General features: G+C 34.7%; 1 protein-coding gene, 1 non-coding gene and 1 pseudogene across 2 annotated transcripts in view; 2 read left to right on the plus strand and 1 right to left on the minus strand.

Moving 5' to 3' along the window:
* Pggt1b (protein geranylgeranyltransferase type I subunit beta) overlaps positions 1-18,893 on the plus strand; it is a 67,872-nt gene that overhangs the window by 27,916 nt on the left and 21,063 nt on the right. Inside the window, exons 3-6 of the mRNA XM_047556194.1 lie at positions 3,379-3,446; positions 5,775-5,926; positions 7,958-8,090; positions 11,772-11,817. Coding sequence (XP_047412150.1) covers positions 3,379-3,446; positions 5,775-5,926; positions 7,958-8,090; positions 11,772-11,817 — 399 coding nt within the window. The remainder of the gene's footprint in view (positions 1-3,378; positions 3,447-5,774; positions 5,927-7,957; positions 8,091-11,771; positions 11,818-18,893) is intronic.
* On the plus strand, positions 5,198-5,274 carry Trnaa-ggc (transfer RNA alanine (anticodon GGC)). The gene has a single exon. It is a non-coding gene; the product is annotated as a tRNA-Ala (tRNA).
* Positions 14,212-15,321, minus strand: LOC124986919 (heterogeneous nuclear ribonucleoprotein A3-like; annotated as a pseudogene).

Genomic DNA, 18,893 nt, shown 5'->3' on the forward strand with positions numbered 1-18,893 from the left:
TGTTACCTCTTAGCACCATTTAAAAAAATTAGGATTTAAATTAAATAGGATTAATAAATAATTTTTCATGGGTTCTTAGGTTTTTAAAGTTAATCAAATTCCCTAAGAAGTGTTAAGATCTCTTTTTGTTGCTGTTACTTATACTGAAATATACAATTTCATTTTTCCAGCTTTGTAGACCGTAGACAGATTAGAAGAGGGCAAGAAATATACATTTTTTTCCATATACTGTGACTGGTGCTTAAGATTATAAATTTTTTTTTCATAGTGACAGTATGCACTCTCCTTTTTGAAAAGTTATTTTTACTTTAAAGATATTTTCCTATGGTAAAACAGTTAATTCTTGTTTCATTTTTGTTAAAATGTAATTGATTTTAAGTGGTTGCTGTATATCAAGCCTTGGTCATTGCTAAAGTACAATCTAAACATGTCCTTTTAACCCTTACAAGAACCTTACAAGGGTTATATTTGCAATGTTCCCAGCTCAAAATGGAAGAAACTAGCTCAGAGAGGTTTTTCTTCATGTCCTAAGAACATAGTGCTCGGAAAAAAAAGATCCTGAGTTTGATTCCAAGAGTTCATACCATAGTCTCTTATCCTTATATGGCATTTTTGAACATTAATATTTCTGCTTTTCACAAATGTTATTAATGTAAAAAGCTAAAATTCAGAAATAGCAAACAAATGCCATTATTTATTTACATCTAAGGAAGTGATATTTTACTCAAACAGATATTTTATTGAATTCTTAATGCATGTTTGCCTCTATGTAAAACATCTTGCAGAATTGTCAAATTCAGCAGGGGAATCAATATAAGCTTCCAAATGAGAGCATAAACTCAGATCCAAAAGATGGATTTAGAGCTTTCTTCCATCAAAAATAGAAATGGGATCAGATTTTTATGAAGAAGTTTCAACAGGTTAGTAGCTGGAAAGAAGAACCTTTAGAAAGGCAATCCTAAGTGGCAGAGGGTGGGGGACTGATTATATATCTTATAGTAAAATACACCTTTGACACTGCCCCTCTCTCAACTTTAGGGTGATTTAAACAAAAGGATAAAGGGATTTGATCTGGGGACTGTTTTAGGCAGCTTTCTAACGATACTAACTGCACAAGATTCTTTTTCCCCAAACATTAATCTAAGCCCTGCTGTGAAGGAACTTTGAAGATGGGTATTAAGGTAATACTAATTAGCTGATCTTGAAATGTGGAGATTATTCATGGTTGATAAATATATACAGGTAGGCTCAGTATAATCACATGAGCAGCAGGGGAGTCAGTCATAGAAAATGTAGTGAAAGAGAAAAGAGAAAGCCAGAGAACGTCTAACCATGGAAGGGATTTGAGTTTTACTGCCAACTCTGTTAAGAATTCATTTGCAAGAAATGGGAAGAGAGTCTCTAGGCACTAAGGGGAGTCCCTAGCCCTTAGCCAGCAAAGAAGTAGAAACCTTGGTCCCATATCTGCTAGGAAATTCCTACTGCTAACAGCCTGAATTAGCATGGAAACCAATTATTCCTACACTACCTCCAGTAAGTAATTTAGCCCTGCCAACACTTTGAATTTATCCTGGCAAAACCTGTGTTGAACTTCTACCCTTCCAGAACTGTGAGATAGTAAGTGCCTAAAGTTGCTGAGTTTGAGCTGATTTATTATGGAAACAGTGACTAATACAGAGGACAAAAGTCACCGTTGTTCATATCATCCTACACACTTAAATTGTGTTGTTTATTCCCTTCCAGACTTTGTTGAAAAATGTATCATTTGCTACATTATAAAAATAATAATGCAGACACACTTTAGTATCCTGCTTTTTCTCTTACATTTTTCCATGTTGCTATATAGTTTTATTAATAATTGTTTTAAATAGGAGCATAATGTTCCTTTTAGTAGATAGCAGCATGATATACTTAATATAATATACTTGGACTTTTATGTCATTTCTAGATTATCACCATTATTGCACTGCAGATTATCACCATTATTACTCATTTCTGTGCTTACAATCTCATATTTGAAGTAAGTTCTCAGATACAAATTGTGACTTCGTCAGAGTATACAATTGTTTTTAAGACTTTGTTATGCATCAGCAAGTCTTAATGGCTTAATTTAAGTCTTCAGCGAACTAAGAGAACCATGTTCACTAGTCATTTTCACTATAAATATCTTTTTAAAATAAAAAAATTAATGGGGAAAGATAATTGATGGAGAGTTTTAAATTCAATGGGTCCTAATTTGTCCAAAGAATGCATAAGCAACTATTCCAAATATTTCAAGCAGTAGAAAGCTAAATAAAGTACAGTGCCTGATTTGAAGAATCAGGAGAGTGAAAAACAGTTATTCTGAACAAGTCAAGAACTAGTTAAGAGAGATATTAAAGCAGTTCCTCACGTTAGAGCATATTTTTAAATCAGGTTTTTTTAGTAGTTCATTTGTAGTCTGCTGATCCATTCTGTCAATTATTTTTAATAACTGTCAAAACCATATTTATTATGGATGCAATTGTTTTGTTAAATTCCCAACTTTCATTCCAATTAATGTCTTAAAAATGAAAATTTTTTAAACAGAAAAAAAGTATGAATAAATACACCTTGAATGGGTAGAGACTTAAGGGTTAACTTATAGTACTCTATATACTTCAAAGCCATAACCTAGAACAAAGGTCTAATACTGAAATACAGAGTACATATTTTTTCTGTGGTTCTAGAGCAGTTCATACCTTATCTTGCTCTTGTGTAAATAAGCAGTGTGTTAAAGTAAAAGAAACTGAGCTGGGTGTAGTGGCTCAGACCTGTAATCCCAGTGACTCAGGGGGCTCTGACAAGTGGATTGCAGTTTGAGGCTAGCTTCAGCAACTTAGTGAGGTCCTGTCTCGGAAGGACTGGGGTTGTAGCTCAGTGGTAAAATTCCCCTGAGTTCATTTCCTAGTTTTACCCCTGAAAAAAGGGCAATTAAAAAAAAAAGAAAGAAAAAGAAAAGGACACTGAGTGGGAAGTTAGGATTCTAGACCTGTTGTGTTGAACATGAATGTTTTCCATTCTGTATAAAGTGGGATTAAATATGTTGATCAAATGAAAAATGGTCATACAGGAGAAGTACAAAAGCATTTTGTGTGCAGTGAGATAGGCTATAAATAAATGTACATAGTAGGAAATCACTATTTTGTTTCTAAGTGGTATAGAAATTAAATGAGATGTTCCCAGAAAGCACTTAGAATGAACCGGGCACATGGTAAGCATTTAACATTTGCTAGCATGAAAATGGAGACAGTGACAAAACTTTGGTACTAAAATACTCTTTTTCTGAAAGATTGTATAATTAAACTGCTTTAGACTCTATAAAAATAAGGTGTATTTTAAATATGTTTTATTTTCTAGGATCAAATCTAAATCGCTGTGGTTTCCGAGGCTCTTCATACCTGGGTATTCCATTCAATCCATCAAAGGTTAGTTCTTTTGGGGTCAGAAGATAGGAGAAGGGATGTAGAAGATTTTAGTAAGAAAGAAGACTAAGAAATTATTCAGAAAGAACCAGACTTCGAAGTTTTAATCAGGCTAAATGCTATTTAATAATGTATAATATAAACTGAAACCTCTTAAAGGAAAATTGTATTCCTCTTCCTGTAAGAATTACATAAACACACAAAAATTTCTATTTTTTTTTAAAACCTCTCTTACTATTGTGACTAATTCAATGACTACCTGAATTTAAAGTTTATTGAACATTATGCAAACTTATTCTCTGTGAAAGCACAGAAAGTTGTTATACAAGAAAGTCATGTACGTCATGGTGTTAATTTTCCAGTATTTAAAACAGTACTCGGTGAACCCTAACAAACAGAAGGGAAAACTATGAGAAGATGAATTAAGAATATACTCATTCTATCAGAAGTAAACCTTTCTTCTTCATCTCCCCCTTTTTTGGGTGCTGGGGATCAAGCCCAGAGTCTAAAACTTGCTGGGCAAGCTCTCTATTAATGATCTATACCTCCACCTTCCACCCGGACTCAAAGGAAAACTTTCTTGAACTGAGTAATTAATGGGAAATTTTATATTTTTCAAGTGAAGTGTCCTTTTTAAAATAACCAATTAGGATCAGCTGAATATTTGAAATTATAAAACTGTATGCTTTTGTGTATTGTGGCATATAGAGTTACTTGATATAACTTATTTTGGGGAGTGGGAGTACCATGGAGTGAACTCGGGCACTCAGCCACTAAGCCACATCTCCAGCCCTATTATATATTTTATTTAGAGACAGTCTGAGTTGCTTAGTGCCTCACTGTTGCTAAGGCTGCATTTAAACTTGCAATCCTCCTGCCCTGCTAGGATCACAGCAGTGCACCACTGCACCCAGCAAAATAACTTTTTTTTTTAGTTGTAGATATACACAATGGCTTTATTTTATTTATTTTTATGTAGTACTGAGGATAGAACCTAGAGCCTCACACTTGCTAGGTACAACCTCAGTCCCCATGACCATTTTTTAATTCAGATTTTATCTATGACAGTGCCAACTCTCAGGGTCTTTATAGGATTTCTTATAAGAAGTCACATTTTTTGTAAACTTAAACAATCTTTTATAGCTTTTCAATAAAATTAATTTTATTGAAACAGTTCAATCAGGTCAAATTAATCCCACACATATTTTGGTTTCTAAGTGTCATTTCCCATCTTTGTGCTAGCCTAATAATTGTCCCTGTATAAGAACATAGGCTTCATAAAATGCTTTTTGCTTGAACTCTAAATATCTACATACTTCAAGTTAACAGTATTTTATTTCCAGTTTTTTAATTTTAGTATTTTGAGTTTTTGTTTGCATTTTTTTGGTTTTTGCTATCCTAAATACTAGTGTTTTAGTACAGACTCAAATAATTAAACTTATATAGGAACAAGAATGATTAGGTTTTTCAACTGTATTTTTAAAAATTGTTATGTGATTACTACTTTAGTATTTAATTTACATTTGTGCTGTATAAAAGTCTTTTTTTCTTTTTTCTTTTTTTTTTTTTGGTGCTGGGGATCGAACCCAGGGCCTTGTGCTTACAAGGCAAGCACTCTACCAACTGAGCTATCTCCCCAGCCCCTCTTTTTTTCTTTTATAAATCTGTTTTGTTTAAAAGACTATATGCAAGCCTGGTGTGAATCACAGGTTTAAAGCCAGCTGGGGCAACCCTGTCTCAAAATAAAATAAAAAGGGCTGTTGATGTAGCTCAGTGGTAGAGCTCTTACCTGGCATGCAGGAGGCCCTGGGTTCAATCCCCAGCACCCCCTTCCAAAAAGACTTAAATTATAAGTAATGAATTTAATTAAATATGAAGTTCATAACATAACTACTTCCATAAAACTTTTGAGGACCCTGAGATAAATTTAAACATTGTGTTGCCTGAAATGTATTTGATCATATTTATACAGAAACATACATTAAAAAGGAGATTTGTTGGGTATAGAGGCACACACCTGTAATCCTAGTGACTTGCTGAGGCTGAGACAGAAGGATCACAAATTCAAGGGGAGCCTTGGCAACTTAGCAAGACCCTGCCTCAAAATGAAAAATAAAGCGAGTTGGGGTTATAGCTTAGTGTTAGAGTGCCCCTAGGTTCAATCTCCAGTACTGAGGGAAAAAAAAAAATTTTAATGTGAGTTTATTTTTCTCAGTTGGATGTCTATACAAATTAGTATATACAACATTTAATTTTACTGTTTATTAACAACACTAATTAATGAAGGAAGTTTTCATTTCAATTCATTAATTGATATATTTTTAAATTTAGAATCCTGGAACAGCTCATCCTTATGATAGTGGCCACATAGCAATGACCTACACTGGCCTTTCATGTTTAGTTATTCTTGGAGATGACTTAAGCAGAGTAAATAAAGAAGCTTGCTTAGCAGGCTTAAGAGCCCTTCAGCTGGAAGATGGGAGGTATGAGTCATTCCTTGTTGTTTTTTGTTTGTTTTAATAAAAATATTATGGAATAAAAAAAGATATAATACTAACTAGACCTTTAGAGGATCACATACTCTTCTTAGAACCACTTAAAGTTTATTGAATACATAGTTATGTGCTTAATCAAAAAAGTAATGCAGGAATTTTTTGTGAATGAAAATGAAAGTAATTTTATAATAGCACAACTCCTTTTTCACTTCATTTTTAATTTACCTTCCATAGGAAAAAAACGGATATTTGGAGGCAAGTATACATTTAGTCCAAACATTCCTTAAAAATATGGGAGAATGGATGAACATGACATTTTCAAAGGGTAGAAAAAATAGTGTGCTCCTCATACATTGCTGGTGGAATTGCAAATTGGTGCAATTTGCAGCCACTCTGGAAAGCAGTATGAAGATTCCTCAGAAAACTTGGAATGGACCTACCATTAGAACCCAGCTATCCCACCCCTTGTTTTATACCCAATGTACTTAAAATCAGCATACCACAGTGATGCAGCCACATCAATGTTTAGAGCTGCTGAATTCACAATAGCTAGATTGTGGAACCAACCTAGATGCCCTTCAGTTGATGAATGGATAAAGAAACTGTGGTATATATACACAATGGAATATTACTCAGTCATAAAGAAGAATAAAATTATGGCATTTGCTGGTAAATGGATGGAGTTCGAGAGTATCATGCTAAGTGAAATAATCCAAACCCAAAAAACCAAAGGCTGCAGTTTTTCTGTGATAAGTGGATGATGATACGTAACAAGGGGAGGGATGGCAGGGGGTGGGGGCACAGCAAGAGAAGAATGGAGAAACTTTGGGTTGTGTAAAGGGAAATGGGGCAGTAGCGGTGGGGGAAGGAAAGACAGTAGACTGAGACAGACATTATTACCCTATGTACATGTATGTTCACACAAATGGTGTGAATCTACATTGTGTACAACCATAGCAATGAAAAGTTGTACCCCATTTGTGTACAATGAATCAAAATGCAGTCTGTAAAAATAAAAACTAAAAAAGGGAAAATAAATAATTATTTTCAGAATACAAAATTAGATATATAATCATTCTGATTTTTGAAACTCCATGTAATTTGGACTGTTCCCTATTGTTTAGATATTACTTTGCAATGGTGGTAACCATGTAATAAAGACCAGATTAGAATCCAAGAAAAAGAAAAAGTAGTGTGCTACTATTTGGTAGTTTGTAGAGGTGTATCTAAAGAATTTTTCTAGAATTTTAAGTCAAAACAGTTTTTAAGTCTGCAAAGTGATACAGTGATGCAGTTTAAAGAAGACTTTGCAAACAAATCTTGCTGTATTGTTACATCTTTGTACTCATCTACTGATATTTTTTCAAAACACTGCTCCTGGTGCAGGAAAAATTAATGTAGACCTACAGAATAAAATGACATTCATAGGAAATATTATAATACTTCAGCCAGTATGTGTGATTAATATTTCACTGTTGTCCTCAATTACTGCCACCTTATATTTGTTTATAAAGAATAGACATGAACACATATTATTACCTCTCAGAAACTAATTAATGTGTAAAAGTTAAAACAATGTGGTCAATCAATTAATAGTTATCTGTATGTACATTTAGAACAAATTTTACATAACAAAACATGGGCTTAGGAATTTCTTACTGCCCAATAAGAACCCAGGTTTTCCCTTCTACTTTTTCTGCTGTTACTTCTCAAATCAGTGTATTGCAACTTCCCTCCTTGGGAGTAAATAAGCTTATTCTGAATGGTAGCATCTGGGAAAAAGTAACGTGGTAGGGTATAATACTACCCAGGTATCAGAACTTTGAAGTAGAATGTTGACTTAGAGATCATTTTAATTTATTCAGTTAATAATCCTGTAATTTACAGACAAGTAGAACATGGTTTCTAAATGAGTGATAGATATTTCTGTTAAGACACAAAGTAGGGGTTTCTAACCCCCTTGCAAAAAAATTGTAGTCCAGCATTAATAGAAAATCACCTTACTGTTTTAATTTTCAGTTTTTGTGCTGTACCCGAAGGCAGTGAAAATGACATGCGATTTGTGTATTGTGCTTCCTGTATTTGCTATATGCTGAATAACTGGTCAGGTATGGATATGAAAAAGGCCATCACCTATATTAGAAGAAGCATGGTGAGTTATGTTAATGACACTGAGTAGTTTAGGTTATTATTGCTGGTATATGAGAACTGCAATAATAATGTATGCCTCATCCTTTCCACCTAGAATTTGGAAGTAAGGCCAGTAAGATTGATTTCTTGGTACCTCATGTATCAGAACACTGTATAGAAATAGTCGTAAAGAGCAGATCAACTCCTTGGCCATTAAATTTTAATACTTTTAATGTGTGTGTGTGTGTTGATGTTTTATTTTAAGTTTATTTTACATTTTATTTTAAGTTTATTTTTACGTTTATTTTAAGGCTAATACCAAGTAAAATTGCTGTTCTTTCACACAGAACAGTTTAATCTTTTTATTGGCAGTAGTGAGGAAAGCTTAGTCTCAGCCATAATTATTCTTTGCCCTGTTCCATCTCATATGTAAAACTGAAGTCTGACTGAAATACTAAATTTTAAGATTTATTTATTGTTGATTTATTTTAATTAAATTAAAAGAAGAAACAAAGAAAACCTGAAGAAATAGAAGTGCTGCTTTCCACGTTTATTACTTCCCAATTATGAAATTTTTAAGTTTTGTAAATTAGAATTTTCAAGGATGTTAATTCAGCTTTTACAAGTTCATGTAAATGCCTCATATTTCAGTCTGACACTATAGGGTTCATTTATTTTCCCTCTTTAATGTAATTATATGCTATATTTGAAGTACAGTTAAGTTTGTTTCTATTTGGATTCCTTCCATTTTGCACCCCCCTTCAGTTTGTTGATTTTTGTTTGTTAACATATGAAGCATTATTTTGATTCTGAGTGTCACAGTGAAAAGGTGCAGTCACAGAAGTTTGTCTCCTTATTTCCTCTTCCATCTTCCAAACCCTTCTTGACCCCCAGATTTAACATCTTATTCCCATTCACTGTAGGTGACCATTCTCATTAATTTTTGGATTTTTTTATAGTTTTATGTTACTCCAGTGTGAGAATATGCCATAGTTATATCATCTAATTTATATAGAGAGCATGTAGTTTCTGAACAGTGATATAATTAATAACTTCATGCCTGTATGTTTGTGTATTTTGTTAGAGATGTATTTTTCAGGATCAATTTGTGATTGTGAAATTGCTTGATCAAAAACTAAGTCTGGGCGCAGTGGTGCATGCCTGTAGTCCCAGTGGCTCTGGAGGCTTGAGGCAGGAGGATCACAGGTTCAAAGCCAGCCTCAGCAACTTAGCAAGACCCCATCTCAAAATAAAAAATGAAAAAGGGCTAAGGATGTGGCTCAGTGGTTATGCATCCTTGGGTTCAGTCCTGGTACCACCAAAAAGCTAAATTTATGTGTAATTTTATTAGATATATCTCATTTTCTCTCCAAAGTAGATGGACCAATTTGTATTCCTGCCAATGTAGACAAATACCTGTTTCCATACAGTCTAACCAATAGAATGTACTTTTATCTTCTTATCCTGGTGGTTGAAAAATTATGTCCGTGTATTTTTAATTTGCATTTCTTTTATTATGAGTGAAATGGACTGTTTTCTTAAGATCTATACAAAACCAGGCTGGAGGCCTGACTTTTGTTTTTTGTTTTTTTATAATATCTATTGTTCTCCTTTTTTGAAAAAAAAAAAAAAAAAAAACTTAGGTATTTCAGTTTTATGTACATCTTTTGTGTTTAGTAATTTCATGGATTTTTTTTTTTCTTAAAAGAATTTCTAGTTTAAGGCTACCTGCTTTTCAGAGCAACCAAGTGTGATTTCTGAAATGGGTGGTTCATTTTAGTAGAAGGGAAAGGGTTGTGTGTTCTGTGCTATTTCTGGCAAAAAAGAGATTCTCTTGTTTCTAGGTTCTTTCAGGTTTTTCTTATTACATGATCTTCAGAGGGCCCCTCTTTCTTTCTGACTTTTCTCACCAAAAGTCATGCCCTTTAAGCACTGTCACCTTGACTTGCGTACCGTTTTAAATCCCTTTCCTATATTCAGTGCTGTATTTTATCAGATCTTTTTCAGTTTAGGCAGTCCTTGATTTTCATAGAAGTACTAAACCATAATGATAACCATGCATACTGAAATTATGCAAAATTATTTTAATCATTGATGGGGAAAATGCTAATTGTTCTGTGACCTTTGAAAGTTTTTGCCAAAGCACAAAAAACATTTACTGTCAAGAACAAATGTATGCAGTACATTAAATATTTAGTACTCTGTAATTTTAAAACGTTACAAATGTAACGTTTATTAATTCTCAGTAATACTGAGAATTAAAGTATTTGAACAGCATTTTGCCTTCTCGCTTTGCCTTCTCATTATGTAACTGACTATATGGAGTGAGCGTTTTTTATTTGTCTAGGCCAGTGATCATACTCCCAGGTTTCTGGTAGTTTTCAGTTTGTTCTTTGTGTTTTCAATGTTGTAAAATATCTCTGAGATTGTTACATTTTTGTCAGAAATGCTTTTCTAGAATATCTTCATCCTTTTTTTCTCAACTCCTTTCACCTTCACTTATTTCTTCTGATTGCATATCTAGAACTTCTCAAACAGCAGCATTTTCAACATGTCAGCGACAACTATTTCTTCTGTGACTGTTTGTTTTCAAGTTTATTTACAGTGTTATCGCTTTTTATTTCTTTACTGTACTTTTCATCTTTAGTTACTAATCCTTTCTTTTCATTATGCATTTTTGTAAAACAGCATGTGGTTTGTCACTGAGAGACAAAGAGACAGTACAGCCACATGCTTGCTGTGTGAACTGAACAGCATGCAATGACCAATTACTAACAGACTTTGAAAAGGGGGATGTAATTGGTCACTGGTTATGATGCATATCTGTTATTTATGTAATGACATGTGGACTGAAAAACTTACACTTTATGCAAAATTATGATTAATATACCATACTTAATGAAATGTGAACTCTTTATTTTTAAAGTTACTGTAACTGGAATTTGTACAGATTGGAACTATATGCAAAGCAAGTTTATTATATTTTTGGTATTGGGGTGAACTTTATTTTTTAGGCAGTGATCTTTAAGTGAATCTCAGACCTATCATCTCCCCCTCTTATTTTCCTCATAATTTTTCACAAATCACCTTCACTTTCTAAAAAAATATATCAGAGGTTTGAGAGGAGGTAGATTCCTGAGATTTGATGTTTCTTTTTCTATAGACAGTTGGTAATCTGAAGCTTGAGAATTTCTTGTTGCTTTGCTAAGGGTTGAATTTTGTAAATTTTGTTGTTCTTATTCTGTTTTGATTTTTTTAACAATATAGGGAAATTGAAATTTAGGCCATTCTTACCCTTCAGCAAGTCCAACTGTCTCACTAGATTTGTTTCATGTTCATAAAGTTTTATGACACTAAAATCCTTATATTTTCATTCAACTCTTACGTAGTTGCAAATGTTAGAGGAATAGGGGTGAGCGCTTTTTATTAGGTAAAAATTGAACATGTGGATGCAATCTTTGAACAGTCTATTCTCAGAATTGCATGCGTTTAGTGATTTGGCTTGGTGAATGAAAGACCAGGTATTTGGAAAATGCCTGCTTCTACTTCTCTATGGAGAAAAATGCAAATTTTGAAAGATACAAAGGAGAAATGAAAATAAAAGATTTTCTAAAAAAAAAAAAAAAAACACAATGGCAACTGTTAAGTCATTTATTATTCCATATTTTTTTCTTATTAAACTAATAATGTTTTTCTTTTTCAGTCCTATGACAATGGGCTGGCACAGGGAGCTGGACTTGAATCTCATGGTAAGATATCTTAAATGAATGTGTAGTTTCTTTAAACAGTGTGGAAGATCTCTGAAATTTGTCTTAGCCCTTTGGGTAGCCTTATTATCTTCTTTGTAACTTTCTTACCTCTCTCTTTAGACCCTGTTGTACCTATTTGAAGCCTCTTGGGTCAACATTCATTAAGGCATTATTCAGACTAGTGTTCATACAGTATTTCCTAGTAATTTATTCAAGTGTTAACTGCACAAAAATATCTTAGGATTTCTTAACCTTTGTTAGAAAACAGCAGGTTTTTTTTTTTTTTTTTTTTTTTTTTTTGTATAATGTTCAAAGACCAGAACAAAGAGATGCAGAATATCTAATATGAATCAATAAATTCATGAAGAGATGAAGATTTTTATTCCTTAATATTATTATCCATAGGCATAGACATAAAACATTTTGCTGCTTAACATATGTTTAGTAATAGTGGTCTCTCAAATTTTCCTCACTTGGCAGAAGCAAAATAGTGAGATGGTGGTCATTAAGTTTGTCAGCACATCAGTAGCTTGAACTCTCTGAAAGTAAAATTGCCATTCAAAAGTAAATAAGCATGCATTCTTCTTTTCTAAAAAGGAGCCCAGATCTTATAGGTTTTCTGAGTGAGCTTCAATTTTCTCTTCATCACAGCAGGGTTTTTGTTGTTGTTGTTGTTGTTTTGTTTTAAATATATTTATTTGTTTTCTCCATCCCTCTGCTAACATGATAAGAGTAGGAAGAACAGATCAGTCTTTATGTCATGATTCTGGCACCAGTTGTGTGACCTTGACTCCTCTTTTTATTTATTTTATTTTTTTGTGGTACTGAGGATTGACCCCAGGGCCCTGTGCTTGCTAGGCAAGCACTCTACCCACTGAGCTATACCCCAGCCCTTGGCTCCTCTCTTAAGCACAACAGAATGGAAATAATTGTCTTTATTATGAAAGATAAAGGGGAAAGTTGTTTGTAAACAGTAAAACATGTATAAAATTTTATTTTTAACATATATTCCTTGACCCCATATCCTTAAATATCTCCCAGGTTGTTGTCCTATCCGATATCTCCTCCCCCTCTTGCATCTTCACTCCTTCCTTCAGTCTAGATAATCGTAGGGTATATGTTACTAAGGGTATATGGAGGACTATCTTGGATTTTCCTCTGAAACCATGCTGTAATTTTGGCTCCATAATTCTTGCGTGTGCCTAAGTTACACATGATTGATTGTAGGAGGAACTGGTAATAGAGATACTGGGCAAGGACTCACTGACCTGTGCACATAGAATCCTGTACAGTGGCATTAGTTACTGCAAAAAGAGTGTTATTGCACAACCAACAGGGAGATCAGTCTTGATAAATTCAGATCCGCTTCCCTGGTCAACTGGTAGGTATCAGGAGGAATTTATAGGAAGGGAAAAGGAAGAAGCTACTTACTGATTGAATGTCAAGGGGAAGCTTAAGGGTTCTTTTACACAGGTGTAGATGATCATCGTGCCTCTTTATAGATTACATGTTTCTTTTCTGAAGGCAATTATTTTGAGCTTATGATGTCAAAGATCTTAACTGGAGAGCTGACTTCTTCAGCACATACTCATTCTTGAAAAACTGACTTCAGACTTTCAGACTGTCCTTAAGACTTGTCCTACAAGATAACTGAGAACTTTGTTATCTAAAGACTTTGTCCAGCTGGGTGTGGTCGATGCCAGCTTCAGCATCTTATCGAGGCACTTAGCACATCAGCGAGACCCTTTATATTATATAAAATATAAAAAAGAACTGGGAATGTGGCTCAGTGGAAGACTTTGTCCAGGTCTTAACCAGTTTCCATAGCAGTTACATTACTAGTTCATCCACATAATCAGAAGTGATATAGTTATAGTGATACTAAGAAAATAGGATAACTCTAAAAATTTCCGAAAAGATAGGATCTTGGTGCTCACTGCTGTAACACTCTAGCTGGAAAGACATTTAACCAGCACAGGAGACCTGTGGGACAGATACTGTTATCTCCAAGAAATTGGAATTATGTTTTCTGGGATATGAAACAGGGGCTGCTCAAACACTCCAAAGGCTCCTAACAGGATAAAAACCTTCCTGTGGCATGCAAGTCATTCTTTTTTTTTTTTTTTTTTTTTTTTTCTCCTTTTAATTCCTTAATTTTGTATTCCTGGTACCACTACCACAATTTACAGGGCAATATACCTGATGTAATGAAAAGAAAAAGCTACAACAGATAAAAGGCCTCAGAAATGTACATTTAATTGACACTACATTGCATTAATCAATAGCTGCACTTTTTGCAGATTGTGGCTATCACAGTCCTGAATAGGAAGGGTTTCCTGTTTAAGCTCAGTAACTTTTCTGACTGTGGATCATCATTCCTTCTGTGGCAGATTTTTACAGTTCCTCTAATGCATTTGGGATGACTGTCTCAAAGTAGCCTGAAGTTTTTCTGACAACTCCCCACTCACTCTCTCTCCTACCAAGAGACTGTAGCTCTTTTCTGCTACCATATCCACCACTGTCTACCAGATCCATAACCATAGGAACTGCCAGTTTCTTCCACCAAAACTGCCCTTCTTCATGGGTCCATAATTTGATTGCTGTTGTCCCCTGTAATTTCCAAAATCATTATAATTCTCACCACCACCATAGTTACCACCATCAGAATTTCCTCCTTCATTCTAACCCTCATATCCTCCTCCTCCTCCACCACCATATCCACTGCTACTACCACAGTCTCCTCTACTACTATAACCAGGACCACTGCCATAGTTGCCACCATTATCTTCAAATCCATTATATCCACCATCACCACCTCCATAACTACCTCTGTTGCCACTACCTCCACAACCATAGCTGCCTCTTCCATGAAAGTTTCCACCATAGCCAAAGTTACCTCCACCACCTCCAAAGTTTCCTCCACAACTCACAAAGTTGCTAGATCTACCTCCATGACCTCTTTGTGATTCAGCAGACTGCATCTCTTGTTTAGAAAGGGCCTTTTTCACTTCACAGTGTTGCTCATAGTGTGGTATTTCTGAACAACAGTTTTGTCAACTATATTATGATCATCAAAAGTTACAAAAGCAAATCCTCTTTTTCCCACTCTGCCTGTCTTCCATAACTTCTGTGGTTTCAATCTAGCCATACTTTTCAAAGTAATCTCTCAAATTATATTCTTCTGTACCACCAGCAAAAATTTTCTTCACTATTAGGAGGCTTTACAGAATCCTCTCTAGAAACAGCTCTCTTTGGTTCTACTACACATCTATCAACCTTGTGTGGCTGAGCACACATTGCTGTATCCATCTCTTCAACACAAGAGTAAGTCACAAAACCAAAGCCCCTGGAATGTTTTGTTTGGGGATCTCTCATTACCACACAATCTGTTAGTGCTCCCTATTTCTCAGAATGTTCTCTTAAACTATCATCTGTAGTTTCAAAGCTCAGACCACCAGTAAACAGCTTCCTCAATTGCTCTGGTTCCTTTGGATCATGGCTGTCCTCCCCCCACCGCAGGCAGCAGCAATGAAAACAGCTGGAGTTGGGCTGTAGATGACCGGGCATTGCTTTTATCTTCATTTTGAGACTGGACTCGCCTCTTCCAACTCAAGTTCAATATGGGACCAAGAAGAAGAGGCCCACAATTCACTCTTATGAGTTGGTTTTGTTTGGCTTGTTGGGTTTGAGACCTAAAGCCCTAGAAAAGAGTTTCCTAATCAGAATGCCACAGTATCCTTGTATATCTCAAATAGAATGTAGGTATTTTCAAATACTTTATATACTATGAAGGTGAGTGAGACTGAAAGTACTACCCTAGAGGTCTTTGGCGTAGCCTTCCTTCCCTTTTTTAGCACTATCTATACTAGCAAGTAAAACTTTTTCCTAACATGAAGCCCTGCAATTTGCCAACCCCATCAGGTGATTGTTTTCTTCCTTTTTTCTTCTTCTTGTTAATCTTTTTTGGAAAAGTGATCCAAATATACTATTTGCCTGTTTTGGCAAATGCCTTTTTTTTTTTGTACCAGGGATTGAACCCAGGAGGAGCGCTGAGCCACTGAGCCATATCCCCAGTCTTTTTGTTATTTTGAAATGAAACAGGGTCTTGTTAAGTGGTTAGGAACTTGGTAAGTTGCCCACGCTGGCCTTAAACTTGTGATCCTCCTGCCTCTGCCTCCACATCTGACTTTTTCCTTAATTTTCCATGTAAACCTTCAACAACTTAGAAAGTTTCTCTTTTAAAGTCATGAGTAATTTACTTTTCAAATCCAGTATGTTTTGCTTATTTCTCATCCTTTATTCATTGAAGCATTGAAAGCTGTTAACCTCCCCCTTTCTTTCTTGAAATATCATCTTCTGTTTGTACAGCTTTCCAATTAATTGTATGTGGTTCCTTTACCATCTTTGTTTTTTCTTTGTATCTCTTACCCTCAATCCATCTTTTCCTTTATCTTTTTACATTTTTCTTTGACCTTTTTTTTTTTTGGTTTTATAGATTGATGGGATTTACTGTGATATATCCACATATAGATATACATAGTAAATTCTTCTTTCCCCTACCCTGCATCCCATGTCCCCCATTACCCTTGCCAGTCACCAGTAATCCCTCTTCTTTCAGGTTGACTTTTTAAATTTATTTGTTTTCCTTTTTTCAATTTCCATATGAGAAACAGAAAATACAAAACTTTCTTTCTGTGCCTGACCTTAATAGAAAAATAATGTCCTCCATCTCCATCCATTTTGCTGCAAATGACAGGATTTCATTCTCCTCTATGACTGAATAATACTCTCTGTATTGTATACACATTACATTTTCTGTATTGATTTATCTGTTGATGGGCACCTGAGCTGATTCCCTCTTGTAGCTATCACAAAAATTACCACTATAAACACAGGTATGCAGGTATTTGTTTTGTATACTTTATTCATTTGCATAGTGGCTACTAGTTCACATTCCCTCCAACAGTGTTAAAAGGGATCCTTTCTTTCCAAATCCTTGCCAACATTTATTAGTTTTTGTTGTTGATAATAACCATTCTAACTTGAATGAGATAGTATCTTGTTGTAGTTTTGATTTGCATTTCCCTGATGACTTATATGTATTGGGCATTTTTCATTTATTTTATTGTCCTTTTATACTTCCTCTTTTGTGAAGTGTCTGTTCAGATCATTTGCCCATATTTTTAATTTGATTACTCATTTTTTTTTGTTGTTGTTTTTTGAGTTCTTTTTCTAGATACAAGCCCTGTGTCAGATGAATAACTGGCAAATATTTTCTCTCATTCTGTAGGTTTTCTCTTCACTCTTATTTCTTTGCTATACAGAAACATTTTAGTTTAATGTAATCCTATTGGTTAATTTTTTCTTTTGTTTCCTGTGCTTTGGGAGTCCTATTCAGAAAATCACTGCCTCTACCAATATCTTTAAGTTTTTCCTCTATGTATCTTCTAGTAGTTTCAGAGTTTCAAGTCTTATATTAAGGACTTTAATTCAGTTTGAGTTGATTTTTAAACAGGGTAAGAGATAGAGGTCAAATTTCAGTCTTCCGCTTTTGGAAATTCAGTTTTCCTAGCACCATTTGTTAAAGAGGCTGTTCTTTCTTCACTGTATGTTTTTGGCAACTTTGTGAAGAATCAATTAGCAATCGATATGTGAATTTATTTCTAGGTTCTCTATTCTGTTCCATTGGTCTGTTTCTGTTGCCAGTACCATGCCATTTTTGTTACTGTTGCTCTGTAGTATGTCTTTTTTTTTTTTTTTTAAGATGTTATTAGATCCTTATTTTATTCATTTATTTACATGTGGTGCTGAGAATCAAACCCAGTGCCTTGCACATGCCAGGCAAGTGCTCTACCTCTGAGCCACAACCCCAGCCCTGTAGTATGTCTTGAATTCTGGTATTGTGATGCCTCTTGCTTAGCTCTTTTAGCTCAAGATTGCTTTGGCTATTTGGGGTCTTTTGTGCTTCCATATGAATATTAGGGTTGTTTTTCTAGTTATGTGAAGAATGTCATTAGTATTTTAATGGGGATTGCATTCAGTGTGCAGATTGCTTTGGGTAGTGTAGATATTTTAAACAATATTCTTTCTGTTTATGAACATGGAAGATCTTTCCACCTTTTAGTAGCTTCTGTTTCTTTCTTCATTGTTTTCCACTTTATATTGCATAGGTCTTTCACTTCCTTAGGTTTATTCCTAAGTATTTTGTGGGCGGCTCTTGTGAATGGGATCACTGTCATGGTTTCTTGCTCAGCCAGTATTGGTATATAGTAAAGCTGCTGTTTGTTTGCTTGTTTGGGTAGGCATTGGGGATTGAACCCAGGGGTGCTTGGCCACTGAGCTATATCCCCAGCCCTTTTTTTTTTGAGACAAGGTCTCACTTAGTTGCTGTGACTGGCCTTAAACTTGTATTCCTCCTGCCTCAACCTTTCAGTTTGCTGGAATTTCAAGTGTGTACCTCCACATCCAGCAACTGCTGGTTTTTGTGTGTGGATTTTGCATCCTACTTTACTGAATTCATTTATTCTATGAATAGGCTTTTGGTGGAGTCTTTAGGTTTTTCTGTGCAAAGAATCTTAGCATTTGCAAACAGATCATTTGACTTTTCTCCCTTTCTATTTGTATGCCTTCTATTTATTTCTCTTGCCTAGTTAAAACTTTCTCTTGTCTAGGTAAAACTCCTAGTACTGTACTGAATAAGAACCATAAGAGTGGACACTCTTGTTCACTGTATGCTTTCAGCTTTTCCCCATTCAGTGTGATATATCATTTATCATATTGACTTTCAGTCCTTATGCTAGACTAAACAGAAGAAGAGAGGAAGACCCAAATAAATAAAATCTACTAAGTGCTTTTATTATGAAAGGATATTGAATTTTATCAAATGCTTTTTCTGCATCTGTTGAGCTGATCATGTAATTTTTATCCTTCATTGTTTATGTAGTGTATTGTTTATTGATTTGTGTATATTAAATAATCCTTGCATTACTGGAGTGAAACCTTCATGATCATGGTATATAATATTGTGTGCAATTAATGTGCTACTATATGTATAATGTGTAATGAAAATTTTTGTA

This window comes from Sciurus carolinensis, chromosome 6 (genome assembly GCF_902686445.1).
Source record: "Sciurus carolinensis chromosome 6, mSciCar1.2, whole genome shotgun sequence".
Lineage (NCBI taxonomy): Eukaryota > Metazoa > Chordata > Mammalia > Rodentia > Sciuridae > Sciurus > Sciurus carolinensis.